General features: G+C 45.3%; 1 protein-coding gene across 2 annotated transcripts in view; it reads left to right on the top strand.

Annotated features, from left to right (window-relative positions):
* Window positions 1-14,386, top strand: part of ERN1 (endoplasmic reticulum to nucleus signaling 1) — a 117,680-nt gene that overhangs the window by 63,111 nt on the left and 40,183 nt on the right. For both annotated transcript variants that reach the window (XM_077163580.1, XM_077163581.1), the window contains 7 exons: window positions 2,446-2,547; window positions 3,450-3,711; window positions 4,981-5,059; window positions 6,146-6,311; window positions 9,448-9,566; window positions 11,945-12,136; window positions 13,584-13,851. In XM_077163580.1, the coding sequence (XP_077019695.1) occupies window positions 2,446-2,547; window positions 3,450-3,711; window positions 4,981-5,059; window positions 6,146-6,311; window positions 9,448-9,566; window positions 11,945-12,136; window positions 13,584-13,851 (1,188 nt within the window). The remainder of the gene's footprint in view (window positions 1-2,445; window positions 2,548-3,449; window positions 3,712-4,980; window positions 5,060-6,145; window positions 6,312-9,447; window positions 9,567-11,944; window positions 12,137-13,583; window positions 13,852-14,386) is intronic.

Here is a 14,386-nt window from a genome sequence, read left to right as displayed (position 1 = left end):
CTGAGTGACAGATAAAGCTAAAAAGGGGAGCAAGAAAACATTTAGAAGGAGAAAATTATACTAAAACTTGGATGAAGTCATTACAGTTGAGCACTGAATTTCAGTCTAAATATTCAGGTAGCAAAGACTTTAATAAATGATTGAGAGAGAGTATACCTTCCTTCGGGTGCTATGGAAAACAGTGCCTTTCTAGAAATCCATGAGGCTAATCTTGGCCCCTGAAGATGGGGCTCCCCTGAAGGTAGGAAGGAGGTCTGTACTTAGATTGTAGCCCCCACCACTTCTCCCCCATAAAAATCAAGTATTCCAATAAATCAAGTAATCATAAGCATGACTGCTTAGGATTTGTGCTTGTTTACCTTTCTATCGACTAAAACCTTCCAGTTCCAGCTTCACCTAGGACTAAAAATTGTGAGTTTTCAGGTGAAATGATGGTGCTTCAGGGAGTTGGGATATGCTCTGTATTAAGTACATAACAAGCCACCCTAAAACTTAGTGCCATAAAACAACCATTTTATTACTCACAGTTCTTTGTGTCGGGAGTCAGGGAGGGTTTGTCTCTACTCCACCTGGTGTTGGCTGGGCTCGCTCAGGAGTCTGGGACCTTGGTTCAATTCCGTGTGGCCTTTCCTCATACAGATAGCTTGGACCTCTCTGCACTGGGTTCCCCTCTTGAGTAAAAGTGGAAGCTGCAGAACCTCATAAGGTCTGGGCTTTTGAAGTCCCAGAACCTCACTTCACTGAGGTCTGTTAATTAAAGATAGTCACACAGCCAGCCCAGAATCAAGGGGTGGGGAAATAGACTTGGCCTCCAGATGGGGAGAGTGGCAAGCCCATTTCAGGCAGAACTAGGAGAGGAACTATGGAGAGTACCTTTCCATGCCATCTACCATGGTCTTCCTCTGGCTGCAGTAGTTTTTAGCCCCTCTGCATGCAAAATATACTCAACTCCTTTCAGGACTACTGAAGTCTAACTAGTCTCAAAATCCACCATCTTGGGCTTATGTAAGGTCTGGAGGTATATAAGGCTCCTTAGGTATGGCTCTGTGTGATCTGGGGACCTGTGAATTAAAGTGGCAAGTTATCTACCCCACTCCGCACACACATAGCTCCCTTCCCCCAGCATGCACATAGTGGTAAGACAGGGACAGGGGAGCCGCAGAATTCAAAAAAGGAAGGGAAGAGAGGCATGAATAGTCACTGCTTCATGGTAATTCTAAAATCCAGCCTGGCACATGTTTTCCCTACTCTGGAGTCAGGGAATAGTCCTTGATTAGGGCCCAATTCTGCCCCTGAGGATGGTTCCCTAATATGTTCTCAGTGACTCCTGGTTCTGTCCTCTGAGAAATCCTTTCTTCTCTGTGAGAAATGGCTGTGTTTGTAGCTTTCTCGGCTTGTTCCTGGCCCATAGAAATTTGGAGGCTTAGAGGCCCTTTTACCATTTTGACCATCTCTGGTCCTTTTAGTCCATATGGATATAATGCCATATGTCAAACTATAGTCTACTCTATTTGATAAAAGTCAAACCCACAAATCTCTTGGAGACAAGCTCCCCTTTACTGTGAATTGTAGAGTGCTATGGGGCAGCCCCTTAGGGTTCTTAGAACCCTTCATGCCAGCCGAGAGAGTCTAGGAGGTCCCACCTTAAATCTTTCTGATTTCTCTAAGAAGGATGTATAGCCTCACTTATTGTTGGATCTTGACCTTGAGGCCATTTTCCCCTCCTTGTACCCTGTATTTGATCTTTGCCCTAAGGCCATTTTTCTACACTGAGAATATTTTGCAGCTGGAGAGCCATTCTGGAAATGGAATGTATTTTTCTTTAGCTCATTTCTCTTGCAGTATATTATATATATCATTCATAGCTAAGAAAAACCATTTAACATTTTCTGCATTTTGTCTGGAAATCTTAGCCAGATGTACAAGTTCATTAGGTACTTTGTCTATCGTCCAAATTACTATAAGCAGAGGTCTCACTAATTGTGTCATCACCGGTAGCAGCTTCCTCACTGCTCTTTCAGTCTGTCCTAGCAGTCAGCTTGTTGTTCTTCCAGCCTCCATCCACCGCTTTGTCCCAGAGTACTTAGGTTTTTATGGTCCCATCCCACTTCTCAGTACAAATTTCTGTGTCAGTTATCTATCCCTGTATAATTCATCCCCAAATTTAAGTTGCTTAAACCAGTCACTGCTCTATTACTTATGATCCTGAGAGTTATGCATTCAGGAAGGGTACAATAGGGGTGGCTTATCTGTGCTCCTCATGCTCCCAGCTCACTAGAATGTCTGGGACTTCAGTATGATAAGGCCTTTCTCTTGTCACATGAACAGCCTGAACTTTTTAACCTGCAATTTGCAGAGAATCTGTTTGTTATAATTTGGATGAGGTCAACAGCACAGTAGATGCTGTGGGCCATCTGTGGTAATGGGGTGGTATGTGTCCTCCAGAGTACACCATCACCATGTATGACACCAAAACTCGGGAGCTCCGGTGGAATGCCACCTACTTCGACTACGCAGCCTCGCTGCCGGGGGAGGACCTGGACTACAGTAAGTGTGCCCCACTTGATTCTGAAGTTCAGGACTTATGACGTGATGATCACTCCAGAAAGTCACTCCAAAGAGTAGGGTTTTCTTTTAATACATTACTCTTCCCCAGGTCCTGGATTTGCCATGGGTTTGTGGGGGATGCTCCCAGTCCTTGTAGAGGGACCTGTGTGCCAAGTGCAGAGGGTGACCAAAATAAAATGATGGACAGCTTAGCCAGAGGGAGCTTTATGACTCACCTTTTGAATCCCCTGTCAAAGAATACAAATCTATGGAAAGTAGAATTTAAAATCAGCATATGACATAAACAACCCATCAAGAAGGCCAGTAGGTCATCCCTAGTTACTTCTCTAGTTACCCTTCCTCCAGCACATGTAAAAACTGAAAATCAGTTTCACAACACTGGTGTCTGAAAGTCTACAGAAACTTTGCCTGTGTCTGTCTGGGACCGAGACTCTGCCCACGTGTCTATGTTTGACTCTGCCCACGTGTCTATGTTTGAAGGCTCCTTTCGGAGCCAAATATGGGCTGCATCAGGGTCAGGTCTTTCAGTTTGAGTGACAGTTTTTAAACGACTGCTACAAAATGCCAGATTAATAGACCTCTCCATTTATTCCTTTCCCCTCGGTATTTATTGCTTCTTGAACAGAACACATCAACACAGAGTAAATTGCCTTTGGAGGACAATCCTGCCTTATGTGTATAAGCCAGGCAGCTTGTAGTGTGTTGTAGACGTAGAGCCTGAGAAGGTTCATTGGAAACAAGAGAAATTGTTCAGAGGAAATTTGAGAATACTCTAGAAGTCTCGTTGCCTTTAGCCAAGCACCTGCAGCTTACCAAGACGGTAGAGGATGTGGTTTGTGGATGGGCGATTCGTGACATCTTTGTTTGTCTGATCTGCACAGAGATGTCGCACTTTGTGTCCAATGGTGATGGGCTGGTGGTGACCGTGGACAGTGAATCTGGGGACGTCCTGTGGATCCAGAACTATGCCTCCCCCGTGGTGGCCTTCTACGTGTGGCAGCGGGAGGGTCTGAAGAAGGTGGTGCACACCAATGTGGCGGTGGAGACGCTGCGCTACCTGACCTTCATGTCGGGGGGTGTGGGGCGCATCACCAAGTGGAAGTACCCGTTCCCCAAGGAGACGGAGGCCAAGAGCAAGTTGACGTGAGTCCGGAGCCCGGGCCGTACGAGGGCAGTGTGGCTCGCCATTCGGCACTGCTGCAGCAAGGAGAGCAAATGGGGACTGCGGGGGAAGGCAGAGGTTTCTGAAGCTGGGAGGAATATAGAGTCAAGACTGGGTCATTCAGAAATTTCAGAATGTAGGGACTGGGACGGAGAATCCTTTGATGCATCAGAGTTCTTGAATCTTAAATCAATATAAAATTATGGGTGGGGTGGGGAAGAGGCTGCTGGTATAACCTGGATACAATACGGATGTATCTCAGATTGTGGGACTAGTAGAGACATATATATATATATATTTTTTTTTTTTACTTTATTTTCTAAATTTTAACTTGAAGTTATATTTGGTTTTGTTTTAGTGTTTTGCATGGGCAGGCACCGGGAAACAAACTGGGTGTATTTGTTTTTAAGCTCAGAAAAAAGGTGTAACATTGTATGTGTCTAAGACTTACTTATCAGGCTCTTGTTCTCCATCTCCAGGTGTTAACTAAGTAGCTTAAACTTGCTAGCCTTAGTTTCCTACATGACGAACTTGCAGAGAAGGTCAAATAAGATAGTATGCATGAAAAAGTGTTCTCTAAATTGTAAAGCATTATTCAAATATAAGATATTTATTGAGACATACTCAGGTAGTTCAGGAGATGGCCAATCCCAAACTGGCTATTGGCAGTATCCAGGGAGTCTGGAGGATGGCTCCCACCGTTTTCAAGCTGATACACCACAATCCTCTCCTTGGTGCCCCAGTCAGGGATTCTACCCATTTGGAATTTCTTAGGCATCCTTTTTGCTACAGGCCTTCCCGTTAATACACTTGGCTGTTTCTTAGGGCTTCTGTAGAACCTCTAGAATCCTTAAAAATTTTACAAGGTAGGATGTGGTGATCCTGATGCAGCTCAGTCTCAAAGCATGGCAGTGAGAGCCGTGTTACAGGTTTGGCAGTGGTTGCTAAACATTCAGGCTCTCTCAGATGATCATGTCCCTGATCCTTACTTGGATGTCTGGCCTTGCCATTTTGGAGATGCAGAAACTGAGGTCCATGCTTCTATAGGTAGCTAGAAATAACTGGGTTATGTTCTGGTCCCCAGGGCAGTGTGTCTGCCTTCATATCCTGGTACTTTCCTCCTTGCATGGGAGTTAATTCACTTACCTATGTGGTTGGTATTTGGGGCTATGATTCTCTCCAAAAAGTCCCCTCTTGGGGGATCTGGAAATTAAATGACTTTGGAATGCATGTACCTGTTTTTCTCGTAGGCCCACCTTGTATGTTGGGAAATATTCTACCAGCCTCTACGCCTCCCCCTCGATGGTACATGAGGGGGTTGCTGTTGTGGTAAGTCCACTATAGGAAGCTCACAGATGCAGCCTCCAGCCCTCCTCTTCCATTTTAGCAAAGAGTGACTGAGTTATGTATATGGTCATCCTATTGGTTAAGAATGCAAAACAGATCTTAAGTCCTCAAAAACAATTTCTGCACAGACCACATTCTACTTTGCAAGAAGAGACATGTAACAAAAGCAGCTTCCTAAATCCTGGGAAGCCTGGTTTTTCCCCTTGCTTTCATGTTCATATCTAAACTCTGCAGGCTGATGTGAAGGCGAGTCTCAGTCCAATCCACAGCACCCTGCAGCCACATTGTTAGCTTCCCAGTGGGAGTTGTACAGTTCAGCCAAGTGTATCTTCTCCCTGATTTCCAGAAATGCCCTATTCATCCTTCTTACCTCTGAGCCTTTGTTCAGACTACTCGCCCCACTTCAAATGCTCTTTTTCCTTTTCCCTATTCAGATCCTTTCCAGTCTCTCATGACCTCCTTAGATCTCACCAGCCTGCCTTGAGTGCTCCCTCTCTGAATGTCAGAGATGTTAGGATCCTGGCCATTCTACTGATCCTTACAGTGTTTGAGCTATTTTGGTGGCATCTCTTGTCTTCCCTGTGAGCAGGTGGCACCTGTTCCTGTTGTATCTTTTGTGGTGCCTGTGCCAGCACCAGACTTGTGCCTGAAGCTTATTCCTCACTCACTCATTACTCCAATCCGAGTTTCCAGAGTGCATGACGGACTAGTAGGTAGTCACATATTCCTCTGCACTTGTATCTGCTTCTTATAATTGCTTCTTAGAATTCCACACACATCCTTCCTGTTCCAATACCCATACGTGAGAAGTTAAAAAGGCCTCCATGTTAAGAATGTTAGTATAGTACTTTCCCGTCCTGGGGAGGAGCTTCTCTTCTCCTGTCTTAGGCCTTGGGGTCTTGTTTTGACTGTCTCAGCCTAGCCCCACACTAGAAATCTCAGTCCCCCTGAGGTGTGGCCGTTTCTTTGGTACCACGGATAGTCGCCGGGAAGGTGTGTTGTGGGTTCTGGTGAACTTGCTTGCCAGCAGGGGCTCCCCAGTCCTCACCTCCAGTTCTGTCTCCACAGCCCCGAGGCAGCACTCTTCCTTTGCTGGAAGGCCCCCAGACCGAAGGTGTCACCATTGGGGACAAAGGGGAGTGTGTGATCACACCCAGCACGGACCTAAAGTTTGACCCTGGGCTCAAAGGGAAGAATAAGCTCAACTACCTGCGGAATTACTGGCTACTGATAGGTAAGAGTTGGTTTCCCTTGGCCTTAGGTGATAACACACTGCCTCCTGCTGGACAAAAGCTGGTATTGCCAATTTACATTCCCCTTTCATCTCTGAATGCCTTTTGCTCAGTTCATCTCCAAGTTGGTTGCTTAGGCTTGGGGACATTTTTCCTCCCACAGAAGATAAACAGGTAGCTGTGTTACCAAGTCAGTTCTCAAAAATTTCTTAACTGTTAATTTTCCAAAACTCAAATACTAAATGTAGATTCTGTGAAAGTATATCAGACACATTGAGCCTCTGTTATGTGCTGGATGCAGCACTGAGCATTTTGGGATACATTTCTTTGTTTATTTCTCACAGTGGCCCAGTGTGAGGTGGATGTCCTTGTTTATTTCCATTTTATCGTTCAGGAAACTGAGACTATCCTATGGAAGACTTTACTTGGAGTTGTTTTGGGCTTAGAGGGAGGATGATTGGGGGAAGAGAGGGTGTAGACCCAGGAGGAAGAGATTGAGTGGTGAAGAATTAGAGCTGGACTTTTGCCAAAGGAGCCACAGCAGAAGTTCTGGACCGTATATCAGGGCTTGTTCAGGGAGGCTCATTTTTATCTTTCCCTCTCCATTGTTACTGCCATGCCTCCTGGCCCTGATAGTGTAGGGGGCTGAAATGGAGGCCCTGTCAGTGGGAGTGATAAGAAGTAGCGATGACATCTAGGGCTGGGGAGAGGCAGTGAGTGGGACAGGTGAATCAGGTGAGAGAAGCTGTCTTTTTGGCAAGTGTCCCAACTAATTATAGCAAGATGGTGTTTTTTTGAGCCTTATCTGTTCTCCCTGTGTCCTCCCTGCTGATCTGCTGCCTCCCAGCCCCGAGAGGTGGTGAGGAATGGGATACAGCCCCAGTGGGGGGTTAAGAAGGGGTGCCCCAGTACACAGGGGCTGATGAAGTTCCTTCTCCCCATTTTCTTCCTCTTGGTGTTTCCTGCAGAAAGAGGTCAGGGCTGGGGCCTTCAGGGAAGGGATGAGGAGGAGGGTGGGGGGCCCAGGAAGCAGCAGGTTCTGCCAGACAATGCAATCTCACGGACAGGGGTTGTGTGACCAGGTGCTCCAGAGCAGAAAACAGAGTCAACTTGAGCACTGATCTTTCCCTTTGTAGATCATCACGTCCTGTTCTTTGTTTATCCTGATTCCTTTTAGCCATTTTTCTTTTGTATATTATTTTTGTCGAGTAATTTGCAAAGAGACTAACAAATTAATTCTACCTTTTTAACATCAGTAATTTAGGAAACATTATGAATAGGCCCATGGTGAGAAAACACAGCCGATGAGCAGGGGCCATTTGAATTACAAGGCTACTCCGTTTATGTACCAGTTAAGGAGTACATGAAGTGCCTACCACTGGTTACAAAGTGAAATAGTGATTGGAAACTAAAGAAATGGGTATGCGAGAATATAAAAAATGTGGGGGAAAAAGTCTTCCTGGTGAAATGGCAAAATGATATCCTTTTAAAATAGAAAGGTTGTCCGAATAAGAAAGTAGGAAATCCAACACAGTAGTAATTAGGTAAGCATCCCTACAAATTCTGAAGTCTTGACCTAATTGGCAGTGATAGATAATAAATTGCTTAGAACGGAAACTATTTGTTCAAACATTTTTTAATGATCTAATGATTAAGCTTGTTGAACGTTTGGTTCAGAGTGTGCCATGTGATATTACTGAAGGCCCAGCCATACAGTGAAAGCCTGTTTATGGGGGCGGCCAGGAGAAAGGGTGGAGAGTCAGGCTTATGACTTCCATGGTGGTCTGTTGGTAGGTGGCCTACCCGAAATGAGGGGGCTCTGAGGATTAAGGGGTGGGGAGTGATGGCAGGGGGTCGCTGCAATGCAAGGCAGCATGTGGAAGGGCAACCTGATTTCTCTTAGAACCACCAGTTTTCCTGTTAGTGAGCTTCAGGAGTCACGTGGGGGTGCTCGCATTCGGGTTCCTAGGCCCCGCAGGCAGGGACTGACTGAGAGTCTGCAGTGGGCAGATGTGTTGGGAAAGCCAACATCAAAGCAAAAGCATGTCTCAGAGTTCTTTGGTGGAGAGGGGGAAACTAGTAGTGTTTTGAAACAAAATTAGATTTCCCTTAATGAACAATGTAATGTTTTTGGATAGACAGCTGATCTAAAGATAGGGAATCAAAGAACATTTTTCCAGATAAAGAAATGTACATAGCTTGGACTAGTTTTTGTTTGTTTTTGTCTTGACAGTCAAAAGATATCAAAACATCTTTGATAGTTTGAGAGAACAGTGAAAAGATCCTATGGGTGAGACCAGAGTCAGAGAGCAAGGGAAGTCAGTATGTCAGGGCACTGGCGTCAGCCTTGAGTGAAAACGTGAACTGGCTTTTGTTGGAAAGTACGCAGAGTCCATTCATTTTAGAGCTGAACAGATTATCAAGCCATCATTTCCCTGTTTTGTTCAACTTTTTCTCACCTATCATAATTTGCACGATAGATGCACAATAACTATGTAATGAATTCTAGGTCATTGTTAACTATGTATGGAGAACAATGAATGAATATTGAGTGGGAGCCTTGACCCCCTGTCTATATAGTAAATATGTCCTATTGCTCTCTTATGGATAATTCACCACTTTTTTGGGTGGGAGCTCACAATTAAATAATAGAAGGAGCAAAAGACTCCCCCAACCGAGCAATTTAAATACCAAGATGGAATGTGATAGTCTTAGTAGGATGATGTTACAGAAAAAAGGGTTGAAGAGAGAACTTGAACTTTCGGTGAAGCTTCCTAATGCCTCAGGCATGACTCAGCCACTAAGGGGATCCTGCTGCCTGCAACTGAGAAGGGAGGAGCTATCCACAAGAGTTTTGCTTTGAACACATTCTGAACATTCTGACTCCTGTCATGACAAGGACACTTCTTATTCCTCATTATGAGACTGGGGATACTGTATACTTGCCATTGATAATAAAATTTCTGTTTTGATGTAGTTTTCTAATAACTACCTCTGATTTCCTTTAACTTCATAATTATGAGGATTTGTGTTTGGGCCTGTGCTTCCAAGGATAGTGACTGTCACCTAAGTTTAACATCAAGTGTGACCACACACTGGGGAAACTGTTCTCATTATAGGTTTTGTTATCTCTCGTAGGACACCATGAAACTCCACTGTCTGCGTCTACTAAGATGCTGGAGAGATTTCCCAACAATCTGCCCAAACATCGGGAAAATGTGATTCCTGCTGATTCAGAGAAAAAGAGTTTTGAGGAAGTGAGTGGGGAAATGAACCATTGGCTAATGGCTTTTTATGCCTGGGGTTGCGGCAATAGGGTATGAGCCTTTTTGCTCTTGCTTTTAGAGCTCACAGTCTAATCAAGGAGGGAAGAGGAACGCATGAGAATCTGTGGCAAGCAACACAAAACTGTTAAGGACTGATGGGGAGGAAGAGGAAGGCATTAGCGAAGGCTGTAGGCAGTAGGACAGAGCTAGGCCTGGAAGACCAGGTAGAAGTTGGCTGGCGGGGGAGTGAGAGGACATAGGAGGAAAGAGCAGCATAGGTAAAGGCTGAAGGTGGGACTTACTCTGGTATGGCCAGCTCACAGACTCTCGGGGGACAGGACAGGACAGGCCTGACGGGCAGGAGAATACCAGGTAGAGAGCATTGGGAAGTGAGATCAGATGGTGAAAAGTGACTATGTAACCAAAGCCTTGGACCAGCCTAGCAGAGGAGTTAAGTTGATGAAGGTAGGAAGTGGGAAGATGGAAATCTTATGAAGTCTGAAATGGCCTGTTGAAAATGGCCTAGTTCAGCCATTTAGTCTGCCAAGTTTCTCAGGGCACTGGGAGGGAAGGAAGTGGTTGATGAACTCAGAGATGAAAGGCCCAGACCAGGAGCTGAAAGCTCCAGTTGAGGGATCCAGCAGCCCCATGGAAGCCAACCTCATTCTCTTCTCCCTTTCGATCCACTGGGTCCAGCCTTCTGGGCACAGAGCAAGTCGAGGCTGGAGAATGGGTCTGCAGAAGTGGACAGACATGGCCAGCACAGGGGAGTCTGAAGGCCTTAGTGAGCCATTTGGGCTGGGCAGTTCCTGCAACCCTAGCAGGGACCTCGTGACTGGGAAGGGCACTAGCTCATAGGCAGGGCCAGAGGAAGATGAGAGTGGCCAGCTGATGTGGGCACCACTGTGATGACAAATTCACTTTAGAAATTGAGGTTGTATCCAGAGAGAGAAAATTTTAAGATTCCAGGCACAGTATCTATGTTGTCTTCAAGATCGTATTTCCCCATCTCAAGATCGCTGAGTTGTAGAAATTGATCAGATTCTCAAACAGCAACCATTGGTAGTTTTGGTGCCCTGAAATCTTGATCTGATCTTGATATGATTATTAAAGTCGCACGTATTCATTATTGAATGCTTGGAAAATAAAGTATAAAGAAGAAAATAAAACAATGTCATTAATCTAACACTCAAGATACAACCACAGTTGAGATTTTCATATGTAACCATCTAGTCTTGAAAAAAATTCATTCAAATGCTTTGAGGTGTGTCTGTATTTAATGGGACTTATTTTTTAACGAACACCCTTTAGCAAATATATCCAGAGGAATGTTGTCCCTCTTTGTGTTCTCAGGAAGCATTCCTCAGCAGTCTACTCAGAGCACTGTGGGAGGCCCTAGGCTGGAAAGGGGAGGCAGGTGGGAAGTAGGCAGGGTCCTTGGATGAGGGACAGCTGAGGGCACAGGGCAGGGCCTTCTAAGCAGAGGTCTAGAGGAATGAAGGGGCAGGAGCTTGTGAGGACTGCAGAGCCCCTGCATATGGTCTTCCAAAGAGGCTGTCTGTTAATTTCCTTGGGCAGGCAGCAGTATATCATTTAATGGTAGATGTTTGCTGTATGAATCAGTGCATTTTTCTAGACTTCCGTGAAGTCCTAGAGATTCTGGGGAGTTTGGAGGGAAGCTCCACTTTTATCTGATTCAATTTTGGGCTTCTAAAAAAACTTAACCAAGGGTTTTGATACTTTTAAGAACTTTGGAAAAACAGTGGAATTCTTGAATAAATGATTTTTATTTTGGAGTTGGCACCAAAAGTTTATAAGCAATGTCAGATAGGTGCATTATTACTTTATAGACATACACGTGCAGGTATGTGTATAATTTTCCTTTCTAACGATGTGCTAGACTTTGCTAGATGATTTCAGAGTTTTCCCAAATATCAAATCTGCTGTCAAAAGAGGAAGTTTTTGCCTCCATGAGAATTTTCAAAAGAATACGCTCTGGTGGTTCAGTGGTAGAATGTTCACCTTCCATGTGGGAGACCCAGGTTCAATGCCAGGACCATGTACCCCCCCCCCCCCCAAAAAGAATACACTCTGAAGGCCCTTCCAAAAGTATTGCTCTAAAAACCGTTTTGGCTAATGGTATCATCACTGCACTGCAGTAAGTGCATGGCTTCTCACGGGAGTTGCTCTGAGAGAGCTCATGATCATCTGGCTACATGATCTTTAGTGGACTTTAAAAAAAAAAAAAAAAGTCCAGCACATGACAATATAGTTATACCTTATAAACAGAAACTGCTTCTCTCGATTGCTTGCCTCATTATGTCTTGCTAGGAGTTTTGCAGTGACATAGCAATTCTCTCCCACCCGAGGTTATCCACCTGGTGGACCAGACTTCAGAAAACGCACCCACCGTGGTTTCTCAGGATGTAGAAGAGAAGTCGGCGCACCCGCCTGCCAAGCCGGAGGCCCCTGTGGACTCCATGCTGAAGGACGTGGCCACCATCATCCTGAGCACGTTCCTGCTTATCGGCTGGGTGGCCTTCATCATCACCTACCCCCTGGTGACGCACCGGCCCCCCCCCCGCGCCCTCCCGCCTGCTCCACACCCCTGCACCCAACTCCACACGCCAGTCAGCGAGGTCCAGACAGAGACAGCGAGCGAGAACATGTGTTTCTTTCCACATTTACAACTCAGTGTTTGCCTATCTTCAGAAACACCATAACTAGAGAGACACTAGCTTCTCAGAAAAAAAGTTTTGTACCTAAATGTGAATTGTTCAAGTAACTAACTGTAAAAGCTGATTTGTAAGCATAGCTCACATCATTTAGTTAACTGTATTTTCCTTCTTTAAGAGTAGGGATGATAGATGACGATCTGTTTAACTTTTGTCCTTTAAAAGCTGTCTTTCAGAATTTTTAGCTGGAGTGAAAAGACAGTTTATCAACTCCTTTTGGACTTTCTAGTTAGAAATAAGTGAGCTAGCATTTTGTAGCTAAGGGGACTGGATGAAATATTCTAGAGGAATATTCCTTCAGTTTGTTCAAAGCACTGAAATATTATCACCTTAAAGCACAATCACTCAGGAAGCACATGTCCTACCTGGAAATTGGAATGGCAATCCTCAACAGCACGTCACACTCCTCAAAATGTGTCCACTTGCATTCTTTTATTTGTACCTCAAAATAGTGAGAGATTATTATGTTTATCCTCTTTCCACAAATGAAGAGATAGGCTTTGGAAGATTAAATGACTTTCCCAAGATTACTCAGCCAGTAAGCATTTCTGAAACCTCAACCCAGGGTTATGGGAGGGAGCTAGAAAACTCTAGAGTGAGTTGTTAGCTACTCACCAGGTATTTTAGTTACCTTTCTGTACATGGGTAGTAATAGCCACAGATTGCTGCCGCTGCAAATCTGATGTGATGTCAACTTTTCAGAATAAACATAAGTGTGGGGGCCAAGGACAGGCAGTGTGATGAAATGAAGAATACAGGAATGGCCGGGCTTGGGGTGTTTCGACCCCACTCCACCACATTTTGGCTGCGAGGGTGGGTCGCTGGCGGTCTACAAGCTGACCTCTGCGAAGTACATAGCCCACAATGGGCAGCAATCCTAGGTCCTCCCTGTATCCCATGTACTCAACCATCTGGTAAACCATTTGACCTCTGGTTTCAGCAACTCCCAGGCTTTTGTAAAAGGAAGTCTAAAAAATTTAAAAGGATGTAAAACTTGGATGGAACCCTCTCTAGCTGCTCCAGCCATCTACCTAAGGCAGACTTCCCCCTCTGGTGGCCATTCAGACCCTGCCATGCTTCTCTAGTGGGAGTGTGGGCTCTACTGGGAACTACTGTCAGGAAGTAGCTCCAATCATTGATCTCATTGTGCCTGTGTACCTTCTTGCTGGCTTCGGGTCATATTAAGTGAATCTGCTTTGTCTGCCACTGGGGAGCTGCTTGTTTCCCTGGCAGAACGGGCTGCACTGGTCTGAATGTATGTTTCTCTTCACAGAGCATGCATCAACAGCAGCAGCTCCAACACCAGCAATTCCAGAAGGAGCTGGAGAAAATCCAGCTCCTGCAACAGCAACAGCTGCCTTTCCACCCACCTGGAGACATGGCTCAGGACACTGAGCTCCTGGACACATCTGGACTATACTCAGAGAGCTCGGGCACCAGTAGCCCCAGCACATCCCCCAGAGCCTCCAACCACTCACTCCATTCCAGCAGCTCTGTCTCCAAGACTGGCACCAGTCCTGCCCTAGAGCAAGACGATGAAGGTAAAGTCAGTTGCCATTTTGGTGCTGTTTCACCTTTCATTTGAATACTACCAGAGAACTATAAAGCACTGTGCTCTTCTTCAGAGTCTTTATGGGATTATAAAGTACCATTCCCACAGATTCACCATGTTGTCCCCTGGCTTTCTCCCACTCTGTGGGTCTCTCTCTCTCCATCCCCCTCAGGAGACATCCAGGAGCGGCCTTGGCTCTCCCTCTATACTCCACAGGGGCTGGGAATGAGGCCGGTCAGTGGCCAAATGTAGAGTGCAGCGGTGACTCCACTTTCCACTCTGGGAAGTTAGCTCAGTATGCTTGCAGGGCCAAATGCAAATTCTATCTTGAGGGGGTCAGCACAGAGCTGGTGCAAGGGACCTTGGAACCCTAAGCCTCAAGCTGGAACTGTTGTGCCTTATCTCTTCATTTCATGTGTCGGCTCTCTCTTTTTTTTTAACTTTTTTTTATTAATTAAAAAAAATTAACAAGCAAAACATTTAGAAATCATTCCATTCTACATATATAATCAGTAATTCTTAAT

Source organism: Tamandua tetradactyla, chromosome 6 (assembly GCF_023851605.1).
Source record: "Tamandua tetradactyla isolate mTamTet1 chromosome 6, mTamTet1.pri, whole genome shotgun sequence".
Classification (NCBI taxonomy): Eukaryota; Metazoa; Chordata; class Mammalia; order Pilosa; family Myrmecophagidae; genus Tamandua; species Tamandua tetradactyla.
Note: the sequence above shows the minus strand (reverse complement) of the source record. Positions and strands in the feature narration are given on the sequence as shown.